This window comes from Typopeltis vanoorti, chromosome 17 (genome assembly GCF_054136105.1).
Source record: "Typopeltis vanoorti isolate ZY-2024b chromosome 17, IOZ_Tvanoo_1.0, whole genome shotgun sequence".
NCBI lineage: Eukaryota > Metazoa > Arthropoda > Arachnida > Uropygi > Thelyphonidae > Typopeltis > Typopeltis vanoorti.
Window position 1 is genome coordinate 7,461,920 of NC_143565.1, and position 20,138 is coordinate 7,482,057.

A 20,138-nucleotide genomic window follows, 5' to 3' on the forward strand; every position below is an offset into this window, starting at 1 on the left:
TGTGGAACAAGTAAAACATTTCAGCTATTTAGGCACGATTTTTACTGAAGATGGTAAATTAAATATAGAAATAGGCAACAGAATTAGCAAAGCTAGTATGGTGGGAAGTCAATTGAATAAATTCATATGGAATAAGAGAGAAATTAGTGGGAACACTAAATTAGCTGTATACAAGACAGTGTTCAAACCAATTTTAACTTATGGATCTGAGAGCTGGGTCAGAAGTAAAACACTTAACCAAAAACTAGAGACCGTAGATATGAGAGTCCTGAGAAAGATTATAGGCGTGAACAGATGGCATCAATGGCAGTGTCATATTAAAAATGAGGATATTAGGAAAGAACTTGACATTGTCAGCATCCAGGAATGCGTTAGCAGAGCTAATCTCAGGTGGTATGGTCACTTGAACAGAATGGGCGAGGAAAGTTTAGTAAACAAGTGTTCTCCGCCAGGTTGGCAGCAAAACGACCCAGAGGAAGACCAAGATATAGGTGGATTGATACGGTACAAAGTGCTTTAGACGATAGAAATATAAGATCTGATAATGTTGGAGTCTTGACAAGTAACAGACTGATTTGGAGGAAAATTGTAGATAGGAAATTAATAATGATGTAATTTTTTTCATGTAGTACTATCATATCCTGTACACCCCTTGAGGGTACATGGCAGGAATTTGATGATGATGATGATGATGATGATGGGGAGTATCATTTGCAATGAGGGGCGCAGCTGAGTTCACAAAGTATTGCATCAAAATGCTTGCACAGTCTATAATATATGAAAGAGTTTGTGGCCTTTTAAAACCTGTGTGTAGGCTTCCACAATACTAAATTTGAGAAAAACGTTCCTTCTATTTCCATCATAAGGGAAACACACTTCAGGGCTAACGGTTTAAAATATATTTTTTACAATTATTTTGTTAATCGAACGACAGGATCTTTATCATTTAGTCAAGCGAGAATAATTTTTGGTTCTGTAAATAAATAAAAAAAGGAATATCTTACTCAGGTAAAAATTTCTAAATAATCAGTTGATATTTTGAAAACACCAAAACATTGTTCTGCTGCCTCGAAAAAGAGGAAGCAGACAAATGGTGCGTAACATAACACCGCACTAATTGCGATAAGAGAACATCTAAAGAATGCTAACATCCATGGGCATGAATACGATTTTAGACATTACAGAAAAATACTTGCCATTATAGCAAAATAGTCAGCACCTGCTCCCATCGATAAACACGAAATTTCTTTATTTCCTACAGCTTTACTTAACTCTTGAAACGTCTTCACAGGTTGCTCCTTCTGTTTGACGGTAATGAATGAGAGCAAACAGTTGCTATATGCGGTTGCCATGACGAATGCAAAAAACCACCAGAACATCGAGAATATTCGGAAACCTTCGCTTCGGAATGCATAAGTCGGAATTCCTGGAAAAATTTTAAAAAATGAATTAAATAACAATATTTGAATATTTTCAGGACGATTAAAGTTAAAATACTTGATGGAACTCTATAGGAAGACTTCGTGAACACAGAGCACAACTACGACTTTACTTTGTCTTCTCTGTTTAGGATCACTGAGAAAGTGTTTTTTTTTCCTTGAAAGTCGATTTCTGATACGAAAATGTTCGATCGAAAAGAGACCCGTGGGTGATAACGAAAATGTATTAGGTTTAGTTCTGTAAAATATTCGCAGGTAGCGAGATGTAGTTTTTTATTTGAGAGACCAGTTGAATATCTTTCTCGAAGAAATGTTATGCCTTCAGTTAAATCGAAGGAACTCAATCTGCTTCATTTTAGCTACCACTGGAATCACTATTCTTTGATATCGGATTCAGGAAGACAATTATAAACATAGTAAAGCGAGGATTACGAGCTTGGAAGAAAGTTCTGAACTCATTTAAAAATGTTTTTTTTTTGCGAATGATTATTGAAATATGAGTCCGTGCATTCTCTGAAAGAAGGATTATTGTTGAGATAAGGAACACTGCAATTTCTAGTGGTTAACTGTATTTAACCATTCAGTTGCACTCGAGAATCTATTGGAAACCTTTAAATTCGATGTAGATTCCTTTTATTCATAAAAACAGAGTACGCATGACCTGATCTCGAAGGATTTTGGATTCTGAATTTCTCTCTCCTTGAGAAGTTCTGATGTTTCCACTTTTCCAATTTTCACAATCCTTTTTAAATATTACGGCAGAATATCTGATGATCGCACAATGGACTTTGTTTTGCCCAGTCGACAAGAAAGAAATTCTTCAGTTTCGAAAGGGCATAATTCATTCATTCTTTAACATCTAATGAGACAAAACCAAAGGTCACCTTCTAGTGTCTACACTACGAAACAAAGTAATAGATAAGTTAAAGATGACGGAGGTCATAAACACAGTGATCATCATCAGATTATGAGCATGGGTGCCATTATCACCAAAGCGAGGACACTGTTACTGTCTGATACTTCTTCTTTTTACGACCATCTAACCTACAAAAGTTAATAATTCTTCTTAATGGATGAAGGGTCAGATCATTTGGAAGAACTGCTTTAAAACAAACAGAATATCTTTTGAAGTCTGGTGAGGTATCCAAGGAGCAGGTTTGCGATCACCCACCAGAAGGCGTAAAACACTAAAGCTGCTGAAAATATGGTTGAGTAACCCAAATCATATTTTCAGGATGTACAATATTTTAAAATGATTCCATTTTATACGAAATAGTTCTTCTTTTCATTCTTTCATTCTTCATGAATCTAGGCCACGTGTTAAACAGTGATGTCGGCCCACCGTTTCACCAGTCTGCCTTTGTTTCTTACATCCTTTAGTTTATAATTCATTCTTCACGAAATAAGAATGATAAATTTACACTTTTCAGTTTTCCATATTAAACAAAAGTAGGCGAAGCAGAATTTCAATGGTATTGTTTATTTTTATTTTTTGAATAAATATTAAAATTTCAAATTAAGTATAGAAACAAATAGAAAAAATGCATCCGTTTTTTTTTTTTTCACCTTTGAGAGTGAGTGTTCCAAAGAACATCCACGTAATCTCACCGAAAGCCATTCTTCTAGTGTGGGCACTCCAATGATATTTCAGGAAAACGGTATACGCAAGGAAACTTGACAGAAACATCATCCCGATTATCAGCATCCACAGCTGCGAACAAAACAAAGAAGAAATGAATACGAGTGACGTAAACAAATACTCTCAAATCCACTGAAGGATTTTTAATGCAAAGAACAGGTAAAGATTCCAGAATATTTTATCACGTGCACATACAGCTGATTCTGAAATGTCTCAGTAATATGCCGCTGACGACAAAGAAATCTTCTTGGTTTAATTAAAAGAGATAGAAATATTTTAGAAATTAAATACAGAAAAATATGCAAAAACACTTCGTTGCCTCGATAAGCGGATATTCCTTTAAGTAGAATCCGAAATATTTTTGATCGCTCCCGAAACTCTAATCAAAACGTATTGTTGACAAATCCCTTTGACTTTCTTCATTCATTACATCAGGAGTGATTAGCTTCAAGGGAAATGAAAGAACTCTAATAAGCCAGCAAAATCTTGCCGGTTTTATTCGTGTCCCAAATTCTATTTACAACTGTTAAGTTGCAAGTCATGTGCACATGGGAATTTCGGCTAATTTTACGATATTTAGAATGATCCGAACTTTATATTATTACCATCATCACCATCGTATTCATAATGTTTACCTCAAGGAGTGTGCCGTATGACTCTGTTCACATTATTACTACTTTCCCTCGAAGACGTCGGCTAAGCATTTGCGCTTAATAATACTGAAATGGCACCTTTTAAGGATTTCACAGAACCGTCCACGTTTTCTGACCTAATTCTGTCAAGTTGTAACCTACTTATGGGATCCCTCGATGGCCGATATCCACTGGACAGTGAACGAATGTGGATGAGCCAGCAGTTGGAACATCACCGAAAAGGTTTTAAGCCGGTATGGAATTTAAGCCAGTATGGAATGGAATTCCGTACTGGTTTAAATCCAAAGTAAAAAGTGATTAAATGTCAAGTCGTTCAAAGACATTTAAAATTTTAAATGCATTATTTTTTTATCTAAAATAAAGAGCCAAAAGGCTTCATTTCGAGATGCAAAATTACATAAGTGAAGTGGATATTAGATCCAACATTATTTCAGAGCCGAATGTAGAAACTGTAAAAGTTTTGTAAAAATGCACTCCTGTAAGCTCTCTGGTCAACTTATTCTTACGAAAACTTTCACACTTTCTACATTCGGCTCTGAATAATTCTGGATCTAATATCCACTTATATAATATTGCATCGTCGAATTGAAGATTTTGGTTCTTTATTTTATTAAATACTTTTACACACCTACCGAGAGTTTGCTTACAAAAACTACACCTCTCCGACATTTCAAGTTCCTTAGTACTCAAGGATAGTTTTTGCTCTCTTTAAGCTTCCGGTGTGCGTATTCCTGAAGCCTGTGTAGTCAACGGTCAACTTATCGTTGGTGAAATTATTTTTACGAAACTTTCACAGTTTCCACATTCGGCTATGAAATAATGCTGGATCTAATATCCAATTTACTTATACATTCTTTTTGTTCATTTCCTAGAATGCTTTTTGCGCAAAATTTCTCTTCATATTCCATGAATTTTTTTAGACCTTTCCATACGAGAACATCCCAACTATGCCATTATTACTAACCATTTTACTCTCCGAAAAAAAAAAAAATCCAAAATTCTTGAATTACATCATCGTATATCAACATGAAGACAACAGGGAACCTGCCGTTTAATAAATACCGTTTTAGGACCATTCTTCGATTGATTCTGGAGTTTTTTTAATGCACGATTATAAAAAGCGACGAACACAATTGTTGTGCCAGGAATTAGAAGTCAGTCATTTATAGCCAAAACCTCTCAACATCACCTAAAATGGCATCACCTGGATGGACCTGTTCTTTCATTCGGTGTTCACGAATTCAATTCACCAAGTTCCCAGCAATGGTGATCTTGGGCCATTCTTCTCTATTTTCTTCATACCACTCTGCTTGGAGGGTTTTCCAATCTATTTGGAGATCTAACAAATTTTCTTTTGGTTGATCTTGGATACCACTTTGTAACACGGAAGGTCAACCTGTTGTCCTTCAGTATTGCAAGATGACCTGCCCACAGTGCCTTGTTGTCATATTTGGTTTTCACTACTTATGACAAGGCACTGTGGGCAGGTCACTTTTGGTTACTTTTCTGATAGTTGTGGTTGTCCATCTTTATTTTTTGACCATGAAATATGTATGATTCTACTTTTTCTATGATAAAATCATTTAGTTGGAGGGTGGGTGTGGCAGTATTTATTTCTCATCCTTGTTGTTCTGTCAGGTTCAATTTTTAGTCTTATTTTGTTACAGGCATCATGCATTTGATAAAGCGTTGATTCAAGTAACATAGGGTCTTGAGCTGTTAGTATTATATCGTCTGCAAACATTAGTGTTTGGAGCAGCACTCCATCGATGTTTATGGCACCTTTTAAGGCGATTTTCCTTAAAATGCTTTCCAGAATAAAAATAGTAAAAAGGTCTGGTGATATGGCATCTCCTTGTCACACACCTCGGTTTATGGTGATAGTCACAGTGTCGTCAAATAAGGTTATTTGGGTAGATCTTCCAGTGTTAATATCTTTAATCATATTGGTGTAGATTGGATCGATGCCTTGTTCTAGGCATTATACGACAAAAACAGCATTACTTCTATTTAATTAGCAGCAGACGTTACTCGCTGATCAGTTTTCTTGTGAAGTAAACTGACAAGTAAAATTGTGAAGTAAAACTGATCATCTGAAGTAGAAGTGACTGATTATAATTGGAATAGTCATCGATGTTGCATTGCTCTTGTGAAGGAAAACGTTCCAACATGAAGGAAAGTAAAAATGAAGTAAACAGCTTCCCCTTTCGTCCTGTGAAAATCCATTTGCTTATATTGCGAAGCCAGTCCTAAGAAAAAACAGTTAATTATAGGTTTCACTTTGGTCAACTACTAAAGGAACATCTTCTCGGACTTTGACAATCAATAATATGCATATCTAACAGAGATCAGGATCAATAGACGGGGGAAGTTGGATACTGTATTGCCTCATTTAAAAGCCTTGAATGTATCAATATCTGCGAGTCAGCTACTCTATGACATCTTATAGTGGAGACTGGTTTCAGCGGTTCTTCAAAAAAGAACTCTGTCTGCTCTCATTTGGGCATAAAATGTATTAGAGGATTTCTTTTATTTTGATTTTGGATGGTCGTGACTGTGGCGGTATTCTTTTTCTCTGGCATGCACTTTCTACACAGGAAATATGAACTGGACGACTTCTTAGGTTGATAATTTTGGCTCATTGTTCACACAAAATGGTCTAATCTATTAATCAACTTCAGAAATGAAAAACAATGGAACATTGAAACATTGAAACATTCTGTTCCTGTGAAAACTGGCTAAAATGCACGTAGCTTTGGTTTTAAAAAAGGGGTAAAAAACTTCTGCAAACTGCACATTTTATGGGCTAATAACCATTTCTTGGTGGATATTCAGAAACATCATTTAGCGGGTGAAGTTTATTAACCTCCAACACCTGGGGAAACATTCTTCATGTGGTTGCCTATTATGTCGATTGGATACAAAAGAAAGAAGTAAAAAATGTTTTAGCAAATAATTTCATAAATTGTGAATCGTTTTTGTTAATGCAGTGAAACAGAGAAGAAAAACATCTGAAAATGAAATCAAGAAAGCGAAAGACAACTCACCATAAAAGGAAATGGTGAGATCAGTGCGGAGGGCTTTAACACTTCTCGTGGCGCCCTGGTCAGGAAAACCGACCGACCAACAGACATCGGAAAACTGATTGCGGTTGCTAAGCTACTGTCGTAGCTCAAAAATAATCCCGGGAGGAGGATATCAGCTTCCTGTAAACGTAATTTTGAATAAAATCAGAGCAGAGAAAACCTGATTTTTGTTTTCAAGTTTGTGAAATTAGAACACAACGTACCTGTCGAAAAATCATTCCCAACATCCCAGTAAAGTTGGTTCCTCGTAGAGTTCCGTACTCTCCATCAGTTGGGGAAATGATGTTATATCTGGAAAAGCGTTATTATCAATGTTGGTATCATAAAAACAAGAATGTATTAAAAGTACAAACAGAAAACAGTCAAGTAGTAAATTAGTTCTAAGAGTGTCAACCCCTCATCGTTATTTCCACTCGGTAGTTTCTGTAAGGTCATTCAGTCCTAAACAGAAATGATGGATATTTTGGATACAGAAAAAATCCAATTTTAGTGGATCTCGAAACAACATGTGTTCCAGATTGTTAAATATATATATATATATTTATTTATATATTCAAATCTCTGCTTCGGCTGAATTAAACAGTTGTAAGTGCAAGACTAATTGCCTTTAAAGATCACAAATAAGATAAATAATAAAATCATCGGTAGTACAATATCAGAAGAGAAAAATTCCATGAATCGATAATCTTACCTGAATTTAAAAAAGTCGGCGAACAACCGAAGTAAAATTGCACAAGTTCCGCGTTCCAGTATCTTCTCTCCTTTGCTATTTATTGATCTTTCGTAAAGCATAGCCAACTTAAAAAAAAAATGATAAAAGTAAGTGAATTATTATGAAAAATACCGCTAAATACCAAGCGACTAATTTCTTAGAAATACCAGTCTACGAATGCGTTCAACTTTCACGCTCTTTCAGAACAGCCTTGCTATTCTAATTGTTCTGTGAGTTACTGGAATAACTAAAGTGGAATTTGATGAAATGAGACGCACGTGTCTGTCATGGACACCTCAATTCAGCAAATTCCTTAGATACCCAACAAGCAAAGATATCGATGAGAGCTATCATGCTTTCTCTTTCTTCGACATCATTTAGACTAAAGGATGCAATGATCACATGACCCAAACTGTTCCTCCACCGCCATGCTACATGATTGTGATCAAGCTGAAATGGTCGAAAGTAGCGTATTATTCCTTTGCATAGCTGTAATGAGTTTGTGTTCTCTGATTTGGGGTTTCACGCAATTTAATGCAGTTGGCTTACCATCCCTTCATCCCTCTACAGCCATCAAGTCTTGGTTTTATTGATTATGAGAAGGGTTCAGCAAAAACTTGTGCAATACTTAAAGCATTGCGGAACCAACAACTGGAAAAGCCGTATATGTAAAGACCATCAAATCAGCATACACCCATGCCACAGCAGCAATTAATTTCAATGGAGAAATCTCTACTGTGGAAACACACAGAAGTATAAGGGAGGGTGACACAATATCTCCGAAATTATTCACAGAGTGCCTAAAAGAAATATTCAAACTTCTTGCTTGGGAAAGGAAAGGTCTGAAGATAAATGGATGATATTTAAGCCATTTACGCTTTTCAGATGATATGGTTATCTTTAGTTCAACTGCGCATGAATTACAGACTCATATCCAAGAACTCCGAATTGCTAGCGAAACAGCTCGCCTAAAGATAAACCTAAAGAAGACCAAGTTATGTGCAATAACTGTGTCCAACCAGAAATAATAAAAACCAATAATGAGGAAATTAAGTCAGTAGATCATTACATATACTTAGGACAGTAGATATCAAAGGAAGGAACAAAACATAAAGGATGAAATTAAAAGGCGCACGATGCTTGGGTGCATAGCATTTGGAAAATTACATTAATAAAATGCCAACTACCACTATGGCTGAAGAGAAATGTTTTTAACCAATGTATTCTTCATGTACTGACATATAGCTGTGACACATCTAGACACTGAATGAAATGGAAATTCAAAAATTAAGAACAACACAATTTAGTATGGAAAGAAGTATGCTTGGTATCACAAGATTGGATCACAAAAGGAATACGTGGGTAAGAAATCAAACTAAAGTGTCTGACATCATAGGAAACATCTGAAGTGGCAATAGGTTGAGCATATTGCCGGAAGACAAGATCTACGATGGACAAAAGAAGTATTGGACTGGATTCCACGCGAGGAAAAACGACCACGACGCCGACCTAAATCACGGTGGATTGAAGATATCATTAGATTTGCAGGAATTACAGGGGAAAGGAGAGTCATGGACAAAGAATTTTGGAGTGATTTGGAAAGGCCTTCATCCAACAATGGATCGACATTGGCTGATGATGATGATGCCTGTAGTACATTCGTACCCTGGGTGAGCTAAAGATATTTTCCCCTATTCCTGTTAATTTTATTTAGTTATTTTTACCTACTCCAGAAACCCTGCTGTAGAGACCAACCCTAGAACGTTTTTCATGCGACTTTAAACCTGAAATAAGCGGGGAGTGTTCTCACACCGGAAGATGAAATTCATCTCCCACCTAAAGAGAATCACAAACATTAATGTTTCGAGCCCGCCTGTGGGTTGGAGAGGGATAAGCTGACTACTCGGCCAACCAGGCCGGCAAATAATTGCCACTCTTCACGATTTTGCGTGTCATCTTGCGCAGTGTCCTATGCTTTTTACTTCTCAAAGGAAGTAAGCAAGGCTCCTGTAGCTAAGGCGCTTCAACAGCAGAAGGATACTGGGTTGCATTTCCCGCAGTTCTTGAAAATTCCTGACTGCAACACTCGAGAAGTACCTACAGTAATGGAAGTTTTCTGGATGACCATTCAACAGGTACTTTGAATATAATTCTACATTTTCGAAGTTCGTTAGATCAAGTCCATTGCCTATAAAGATAAACAAAATCAAATCTCTGCACATCGCACACCTTAAGAATATGTTTACTGGCTTTCACCGTGATAGGAGTGATATTTGGCGTGGTGAAATTTCGACTGTGAAATGAGGGGTGTTGTCATAATATTTTGAAGGGGGCTGATTACACTTAGGAAAATAAATTTTAAGTAGCATTAGAATTATTTTGTAATAATTATTGACTTACTTCAAAGCCGACGATGTTCATTTTGGCGTATCTCAGGTTTCTGCACGAGTAAAACAACGATGACCTCAGTGGACGAAAATAGCTTAACTTGTATGATTCTCTTTGACTGTCTCTTGAATTGGAAGGAAAAACTGGCCTTCGGTAGGTGATTATCTCATAGACGGACGTGTTCTGATTCTCTTGAGTTCCTCCAGTTGTATTCTCAATTGCCTTTTATACAATAAACAAAATCAAACTAAGAATTTGTTTGCTAGGAATCCAAGTCAAAATTTATTCATTGCTGAAATAAATAGTTTTTTTGTTTCGAATCTTGTAGATACTTACATGTTGATCAGTGTTCATGAAGGGATTGCCGATAAAAGCGCCATAGTAGAGTCCCCTGAGAGTACTCGAAAAGCCATATGATAGTTTGGATGCGTTCATTTTACCATCTACAAAAACAAACCATCTCAGGAGGAACTTTGCATACAGCGGCACCTGCAGGAGAGACAGCAAACAATAAGTCTCTTTACCTATTTGTTGTTTTCATAGAAACTAGGAAATTGTGAAATATCTTCCAATCAATAACCTCCTGTTTACGAATAAACACATGCAAAAATATATTTCCAAGCCACTAAAATAGCCTTGCTTGCAAATTTCACAACCAATTCCACTGGCTAGATTTAAATGTGTTAATGCAACAAATGCGAAACTGAGCTCCTGCTATTTGCTTTTTCTCGAATTTCAATTTGATATTAGTCATCCAGCAGATTGACTATCATGGATCTGTACCTAAGATTCATAATATGCATTGGAAAGACAACATGGTGGTGGCGCTGACCACTTCCCTTTCTTTCGTATTCTATGCCTGTAGATTATGTGAGTCCAAGGAATCCTTTTGCCAGTTTTAATTGTTTTGATGGAGGAAAACCTGCTTTCTAGAGAAACAAACATCCTCCACCACCGTACGAGACCGAAATATCATCCTTAAGTAAAAATCCTTCATAAAGGTTAATCCCAACATAGACGGAATTCGAATCCAGGTCTTTTCTACCAAAGAGCTCCGTCGAAACCAACTGACATATGGGGACTCCTCATTCGAGGTAAAGATTTCGTCTCATTGGAATTCGAGTAGATAAGAATCTCATCGAATCTTCTACCATGAATTTCATCACCGAGAGTAAAATGACTCTCTGATTAAAGGCTCCAAACACAGATCTTATGTTTGTCGATCTGCAGTGGATGCTTTGGGCAACATCATTCAAGAAACGGTGAACATTCTGAAATATTTAAAATTCCTTTGCAGAGATTTTCATGTTTTGTCCCAGTTTATGTCCTTCCTCTTTTGTCCGCGGATGAAAAGTTTCCAGTTGCAATGCAGAGTGGCGAAATGTTTACAGTAAATGTATTCAGTACTATTTATATAAGCGTTTAGGTGTTTAAAATTTGAAATTAGTTGATGACCTGCACCGTTTAATCTACAGATGCAGATTCTTAAATTGAAGCAAAATGAATTTGTGCAATGAGTTTTGCTCATCAACAGATGCATTACCATTTTTGGATGCAGGTTTACAGATTAGGAAAGCTACTTCCGAAATGCATACGATGAGGCTAAGCCATGATATTTAAAGAGGCAAAGAGGTTGATCTTTGTAGGATGCGGTCTATCAATGGCAGGACTTGTCTGACCAGGTTGTTGTCTTGCGGTTTGAAAAATCCTATCTGTTGTTAAAAATAACTGTGATTCCCTCACAGGCGACCAGGTGAAAAACTATTGTAAAAGTTCTGCAGATGCTAAAGGATTCAGATCCAGTTGTTTTCAGCCACAGGGCCTCCACAGTTCATTCGATAATGTCGATGCCCTAAAATGTGGCTGAAAACAACTTGGAAGCAAACATGCAACAAATTGTGGAACTGATCAATGATATAATATTGGAAATGCAAATAGGCAGAAATAGTATGCCTTAAACCGATTATGTTTAATAAAATATTTTACCTATCAATAGAGGGAATCGTACAACACATTAAACAAAGGGAGAATACTTGAGAAGGTATTTCTAATTCCTATAAAAATATAACGATTTTTAATTCTCGTCAACAAACTTTGTATTATTATTATTATTATTATTATTATTATTATTATTATTATTATTATTACGTGATACCTCAAGGGAGTCCATATACTCATCGAGGGAGGGCACCAACTCTACGATTCTCCATCTCCACCAATTACAACGAACCGCACCTATCATCTACACCAACGCCATCTACTGCCCACTACGACCACTAGTATTTTCACAGACAATTAGAAACATCCATGCCAGCGGCGGGATTCGGAACCGCAGCCTGTTTGGCTGGAGAGCAGATACAGTAACCACTCGGCCAACCAGGCGAACCTAATTGGAAAATAGGAAAGAAAAAGTCTCAAATTAATGACAATGCATGAGGCATTACATCGGTGAAGTATGTTGACTGGCTGTATCTACAAAGAAAAATAGGTGGACGGGGTCTTCTTCAAGTGAGATAAATTGTGAAGAAGAAAAACTAGTCTGAAAAATTACACCCACAATAACATTGAGCAAATTAAAGCCATTTCGCAAGAAGTCTTTCTAAAATATTTAGGAAATATATCCGATTAAAAAAGGAACGGCAAATAACCGATATGTGAGCTGGAAAAATAAACTCTTGCATGGGATTTTCTTTGGGAGACTGAGGAAAAAACTGACGTGAACAAGACACGGCAATGGCTACAATATGGGTATATTAATTACGAAATAGGATTGATTCTATCCGCAAAAGAACAGGTCAGATCATTGCGATCAAATGGCCAAAATAATGCATTGGCATGTGAGCGAAAAATATGGCTTTCCTACTTCTGATAACTGAGGGCAACATAAAATTGAGACTGTATTGAAAAACAAAAACAGCAAAAATTCTCTTCGACTTTAGAATACAAACTGTCGGCATTTGGAACACAATAGACCTGACATCACAATTATCGAATATCGACAAGTTTACATTATCGATATTGCAGTACCCAGTGATAACAACATTGATAACAAAGAAATCACTAAATATCGAGATCTGCAATAGAAGTTGGCAGGCTGTGGCTTAAACACACCAAATTCATCAGAATAGTTATCGATGCACTTGGTGCAATTTCAAAGAAGCAATCCAACTATTTACACCAATCAAACATGAACGAATTGACCAGGAATGATCTATAAACACGGCACTATTCGGGATGGTCCATAACTTACGACGCTACCTGACAGATATTCATAGATTCTTGGGCAGAAGCTGATTTGTGCGGCATCAACAGTCAAATGATTTTTTGAATGATATATTTTTTGACAGTGTATCAACTCTTTGAATATACTAGTAGTACTACTACTACTATTAAAAATAATAATAATAATGTCACAATTCTGTTTATCGCATTTTTCAGGATTATCTTGAGAATATAGTTCTAATTAAAATAGAATTCGAAATTATCTGAATGACATAGGCGAATTTGAAAACACATCGAGCACTTCGTCTCTTATTAAGTATTTGTGTACTCACAACAGAAATTCATCAAGTACGTCTCTTATTATAGCAAAGTCATTGAAGAACAGGATTACCTTTTGAAGAAGGGCTTCAGCGTCTTCCTGTGCCTCAACCAGGTATATCATCAGAAGTTTGCTGTAAGTCATCAACGAGCGCGTCTGGACGAGAGGATGGTACAATTTGGTGATGAAGTCCAAACCTTCGTTTGCTTCGTAGATCAATGCCGTAGCTCCAAGTTTGAAGATTTCTTTTGAAGTGCACGTCATAGTGAGTTGGTCTGCAAAGAGCAGAAAAAGATTTGCATAATTCATCTCAGCAGGATAATGTCGAAACACAAGCATAATAAAGTTCTCAATCGTAGTCTTAAATCTAATGAAACAGATGTTTCGTGCCCTTCTTTACATTTCGGAAAAATGTCCGTATTAGTGACGCTTTGCTCTGTCCAATCCGCTAAAGCCAAATTTGGAAAGAACAGATAATAACATCGTTCCAAAGGCTGCAGAGGAATTGAATTCATCCTAATCCTAATCCTGTGGCTTCCTCTCATTGAGAGGTTTGCAGCTGATTACTAGGGAGATAATGACGCAAGGTGGTTTCCTGTTGCCTTCTTGCCGAATTGAATACATGCCATTAGAACATTCAAGATATAATTTGATTAATTTTGGTAATTAAAATGATTTCTGCAAACATGATCTTAACAGAATACGACTTCATTTTAAGAACGTATGGAGAATTTTGTTGTTAGAATTCATGTTTCCAGAAAACGAACATCCTAACAGAAGTAGGTTTTGCGATTTGCATTCCATTAATCAAAAATTAAGAAAAACTCCACCAAAAGTATTTCGTTCTGTACAGTCTCTGCTGAAAAATGCTGAAACTATTTCAAACAACTTTTGAGAAAAAAGAAAAACGAAAAAAAGAAAGAGAAATGTAAAGAAAGAAAATTACGATAGTTTTCTCATAAAATGCAAATTGAACAACTTTGTCTGGACATTTGTTTAAAATGAAAAGAAATACCATCTTTTTTTTTCACCTCGAAGGAAGAGTCTACTATCAATTAAGTCTTCTAGCTCTAACTGACCTTTGGAAATCGGTAGGGATGCGGTAAGGAGCAGGTCACCATTAGTCGTCAGTGAGATTTCAGTTAACAGTGATGCGAAGATTTCGGGAGAAAAGTTTCAGATGAAGAAAATTAAAATATTAGTAACTCAGAAATTACGCGTTTGCAGTTAAGCAATATCCTTTAAGACTCTGATAGTTTTAATCCTAAGTAGAGTTAAATTAGTGAATCAAATATTCTTACTTAATTTTCTTCAGCTCAATGCTGTTAGGCTTATCGGAATTTTGTACCTGTTTGTGACGAGAACAAAATTGCTATTTGGGATTCTCTACGGAGGTCGCCCGTGTAGATGTCCTCGATGAGCTTCCGTATGGCAGAACATCTCCAAGGACAGGGGTCGCTTGGTCCAGGTGAAATAAGACGACTGATTTCTGTAAAAGTAACGAAAAAAGAATCAACTCGTGGAAGAGTAAATAGTTGCATAGCAGATAAGCATTTCCAAGTTGAGTGTTTATAGGGGAGCAATACTGTGAATTTCCCTGCTTAAATGTCCTAATCATTAATGAGTTTTTGAAAAAAACAACAACTAAAACTAGGAAATACCCCCCCCCCCCCCCACCCCCCCCCCCCCCCACCCCCCCCCCCCCCCACCCCCCCCCCCCCCCACCCCCCCCCCCCCCCACCCCCCCCCCCCCCCACCCCCCCCCCCCCCCACCCCCCCCCCCCCCCACCCCCCCCCCCCCCCACCCCCCCCCCCCCCCACCCCCCCCCCCCCCCACCCCCCCCCCCCCCCACCCCCCCCCCCCCCCACCCCCCCCCCCCCCCACCCCCCCCCCCCCCCACCCCCCCCCCCCCCCACCCCCCCCCCCCCCCACCCCCCCCCCCCCCCACCCCCCCCCCCCCCCACCCCCCCCCCCCCCCACCCCCCCCCCCCCCCACCCCCCCCCCCCCCCACCCCCCCCCCCCCCCACCCCCCCCCCCCCCCACCCCCCCCCCCCCCCACCCCCCCCCCCCCCCACCCCCCCCCCCCCCCACCCCCCCCCCCCCCCACCCCCCCCCCCCCCCACCCCCCCCCCCCCCCACCCCCCCCCCCCCCCACCCACTAATTCCACACTTCTTAAATGATTTAAACACTGTCTCAGTTTTCACAGTATCCCATGAAGCTTTGACTCACTGACAAACTTGCGAAATACTAGGCCTCTTCCTTCTTCCTGATGACGTAACCTCAATATCTGAAGACTGCATCTAGCTGTTCCACGTCTTCATAAATCTCTTAAATGGTTTATTAATACAGAGACATCCAAAGGTTGAAGCTAACTAGTTAGACCTCCTGGTATTACAGGTAACTGAGTTTTCAATTCCTTGAGTTTATTTTTAACATCTTCTGTTCTGTGAGAACAAAACTTATCTCATACTAGCAGGGCAGGCTTCTTCAACAGGGCGCTAGACCAAATTTTACTGCCCATAACTTCATTCCTCTCTACCTATCCAGCCTTTTGTGTGAACATGTACAAACACCCCTTTAAGCAGTTTTTCTTTGGGTAGTGTCTTCCTTTTAAAAATCAACAGTGGTGGCAATTTTGTCCCACCAGCACAGCAGGATAAAACAACCGTGTAGTGAGTTTTTTCGTGCCCCAAAGTTTTAATAGTAACACCTTTTGTACCTAGGAATCTACAGTTTTGTTTGAGGGCACATCAAAAGTCAGCGGAACCGCGTCCATATTTCCTATTTGGCCAAGTTCAAAGTTTTCTCCTTTCCTTGCGTTAGTGACGAATCGATGAAATTCAATAATTTTTTCTTCATATTCAGCTGGCATCTTTTGTTATATTTTTGTTTTAGTCCGCATACATAGCTGTTCTCTTCATGAATATTGAGCACCGTGATGTTGATCCAGTAAAGTTGGCGATCCCTCTGTTAGTGGCTATCGCTTGATGAATAATCATTTTCACAGACACTGAAAGTCCCACTTTTCTGTGGTCTAAAATCCAAGTATTCAGTTCTGCCTCAAGTTCCAGCCATTTTGCAGTTCCACTTCGTAGGTTATGTTTACTGTGAGTTGCTTTTTTCAGATCCTCTTCCTGATTCCGCCAAGTTGTTATCATTTTCTCAGTTTGGGGTGGTCCGAAATGCCTCTCTGCAGCCCGGTTTACATGTTCTTTAGCATACACAATCACACGTAGCTTGTATGCAATATTGTAGCACTGCAGACGTTTTTCAGCCATAATTTGCCAAGAAATTTAGAGAAAATTTAAACGCAGAAATTAATCACCGTTCACAACGACATTCGCATCCACTGAATTCTACGTAACTGGAATATTCTCTCACACCGCAAGGAAGCAAGAAAGAAATCGCGTAACTCGGAACAGAGAAAATTTCCAGAAATGAAAGTAATAAAAAAACTGAGTATCGGCGTATAAGACGCACCCTGTTTTTCAGAACTATTTTCAAAGAAAAAAAAGTGCGTCTTATACGCCGGCAAATACAGTACTTAGTGATCACCAACGTGGATTCTGCCATTCTCATTCCACAGCAGATATTGTAGTCAATCCCCATTTACCTTTAGATGCAGACCATGGAAGAGTTGTAGAAACTCTTGATATCTATAAGGCATTTGATCAAGTTTGGCATTGTAGCATTCTTACCATCTTTCTCTCGAATTGTGCGCTGAAAATAATGGTGGATGATTTAATGCTCATGTCCTGCCAGAGCTTGGTACAATTGTCTGCACTCTTTCTCCTTTATATTAATGATCCCCCCCCTCCCTTTCTCTGACATCAAATCCTATTTATAGCTTTGCTGATGACAGTACACATCAATTTCCATTTTTCTAAGAATTCTCATATCTATGGTTTTTAATCTGTGATTTAGTGCTTTATTTCTAACCCAACTCTCAGATCTATAAGTGAAAACTGGTTTGAACACTGTCTTGTATATTGCTAGTTTAGTGTTTTGGCTAATTTCTCTCTTATTCCATATAAATTTATACAACTGGCTCTCCACCATACTAGCTTTGATTATTCTGTTGTCTATTTCCAGATTTAACTTGACATCTTCACTAAAATATATGTCTAGACAGCTGAAATAACAGTACTCGCTACTCCTCTTTCTCATTTTCAAAACCTTGTAATGCTCAGGTAATCTTCAAGATTTTTAACCAATACCTGAAACATTGATATTCTTGCCATTCAAAAGTTGGGTTAGGAAAATTTGGTGAACTTTAATGCCACCAAAACACGGTCCTGCCTTATTTGCAGGAATAAGGACCATGACACACTCTTCCTCACTTTTGACAATATTCTGCTTGCCAGTCAGGGTAAATTTTTTTTCTCCTTGGGTTAACTGACATCTAACCTATTCTGGCATAAGTACATCAGAGCCATAGTCTCTTTAAAACTACAAAAAGCTTGGTATTGTTTTTCATTCAAAACAGTAATTTTCTCCTGCTAACTCCTGACATTTTCCAAAGCCTTAAATCTGTCTGAGTTTAGAATACTATTCTTACATTTGGGGTGGACCTCTAAATCAATCATTTTGAGGGTCTACCACAGAATAGTTGATCGCATTTAGAAGCAAGCACTTTGCTTAATTAGTAACTCCCCTCACCCTCAACTCCCTCCAGTCACTTTTCCACAGATGCTCTACTGCTGCATTATTTTTTTTAAATATATAGTTATTTCCATGGACACCTACCAAACTGCCCCTAGGAATTTTGTCACCCCGTGCAGTAGCATATTTTGCCGCCCCTTCTCCTTTATTTTTCGTATAGTTTATGCCAACTTTTCCGCCCCAAAAAACTTGCCTCCCCATGCAAATGCATGTCTTAAAGAAAATAATAATAAAGAAAAAAAATGAATCAAACTTTTAAAAGGAAATTTAGACATTAAATCTGAACTTCAAGTGTAAATCATGGTCACCTAATCTATTTTATTCATATTAATATTGTAAGGTAATTAAATGATACTAATATTAATTTTATGCCCATAATTAAAATGTAGATGCAGTTCTCTGCATATATTTTTATATGCTATATCATTCAAAAATGACAATCATTCATATCATAAATATACAAAATATTACATCTGCATTTTAATTTTATTCGTAGCTAAATATCACCAAATGAAAGCGTACATAAATATTAAGATAAAATAAATACTACCATCACTAATAAAATTTAAAAAAAACAACCAATTATTGGGTTGTAGTCATATATTTATAAATATATATGTCTAAACATTAAATCGGGAACAAACACAATAGTGTCGAGATTTTAATCACAAGTTCTAATTTGTAATTAAAACTTTGCCACTTTTGTTTTCCTGATTTAAGAGTCGGCCCTGCAAACTGCTCACTAGCATCCCTGCACTTTCCTATAATAATGTAAGAACATGAACCATCTTCTCATCTCCTGCTTTCATTCCTTATACTTCCATTGTTTGGAACAGTCTTCTCACTAATGATAATTCTCAGGTCATCAAAAAACACATTTCTCTCAGATGCTTCCAATTCATAATCTTTTATACAAATGGAAGGGCAAGATTGAAAATAATTGCCTAATATAACAAACTATGGTGGAGATAAGAGAAATTACAGAAATACTCTCCTGATAATGCCAAGATTTATTCATGGCATGATCAGGAGATCATTCCGTGATCCTTTTCTTTGATCTCTGAGATCAAAGAAAAGGAAGCAATAGAATTAAACATTAAAAAAGCATATTAACTTATTACAAGGGATTCAGTGTCATGTAATATGAGCACATTTCTAAATGGGAAAGTTAGTAATGTAATTTATTCATTCCTAAGGACTCAACTCTATTGATGCTTTTAGCTTATACTTAAGGTATCATTAAACAAATGATAAGATAAATGTAATACAGCAAACTCTCACTATAGCAAAATTATAGGGACCATAGGAATAGTTTTGTCATGACAAAAGTCCTTTAAAATATAAATTTTTTAGGAGAACTAACAGAGACTTTTCAAATTTTGTGATATTGATGTTTACTACAGTAAGAATCAAAAGCCACTAGATTTCTGCTCAGACATGAATTAGTCAGTATTAATACCATACTGATAAACTAAAATGTGCATAAATTCATGTGGAGACACATTGCAGAAGTCTCTCACCGATTACATTATCGTTGTTAATCATATCTTTGGATCAGCCCAGGAGACAAGAATTTTAAAGGCCTTGAAATATGAAGTGATCACTTATTTAGTTTTTAAAAAGATAAAATACATGGACACTGAAAAGAAAAGTGTATTAAATTTTTAAATGAACAAAGTGAAACAATTCTCAGTTGCAAAGTTGTATATATAATTATTGGAGAAAATGTGAGAGTTTGAAAATATGAATATGAAATACCTTAGAAACCACACAACAAAATATGAAGAAAATGTTGCCTGACTCACCTTAAGATAAATGTGTTAGCTGAAGGATAGAAAACTAAAACTCCATCCTGAACAGAGGCACTTAAAGAGACAGTCCACAGAGTTACAAAAACAGCATCAGGGGGTGTGCATGATAATTATAATAGTACTACATGAAAAATTTACACCATTACTAACTTCCAATCAACAATTTCCCATCAAATTATTCCATTATTATTATTAAGAGAGACC

General features: G+C 37.4%; 1 protein-coding gene across 1 annotated transcript in view; it reads right to left on the bottom strand.

Moving 5' to 3' along the window:
* Nucleotides 1–13,722, bottom strand: part of LOC150097116 (uncharacterized) — a 29,393-nt gene extending 15,671 nt beyond the window's left edge. The window contains exons 1-5 of the mRNA XM_090407585.1: nt 13,531–13,722; nt 10,254–10,406; nt 9,930–10,139; nt 7,509–7,615; nt 7,021–7,108 (exon numbers count right to left, since the gene is read on the bottom strand). Coding sequence (XP_090263711.1) covers nt 7,021–7,108; nt 7,509–7,615; nt 9,930–10,139; nt 10,254–10,406; nt 13,531–13,722 — 750 coding nt within the window. The remainder of the gene's footprint in view (nt 1–7,020; nt 7,109–7,508; nt 7,616–9,929; nt 10,140–10,253; nt 10,407–13,530) is intronic.
* Between the last annotated feature and the right edge of the window lie 6,416 nt (nt 13,723–20,138).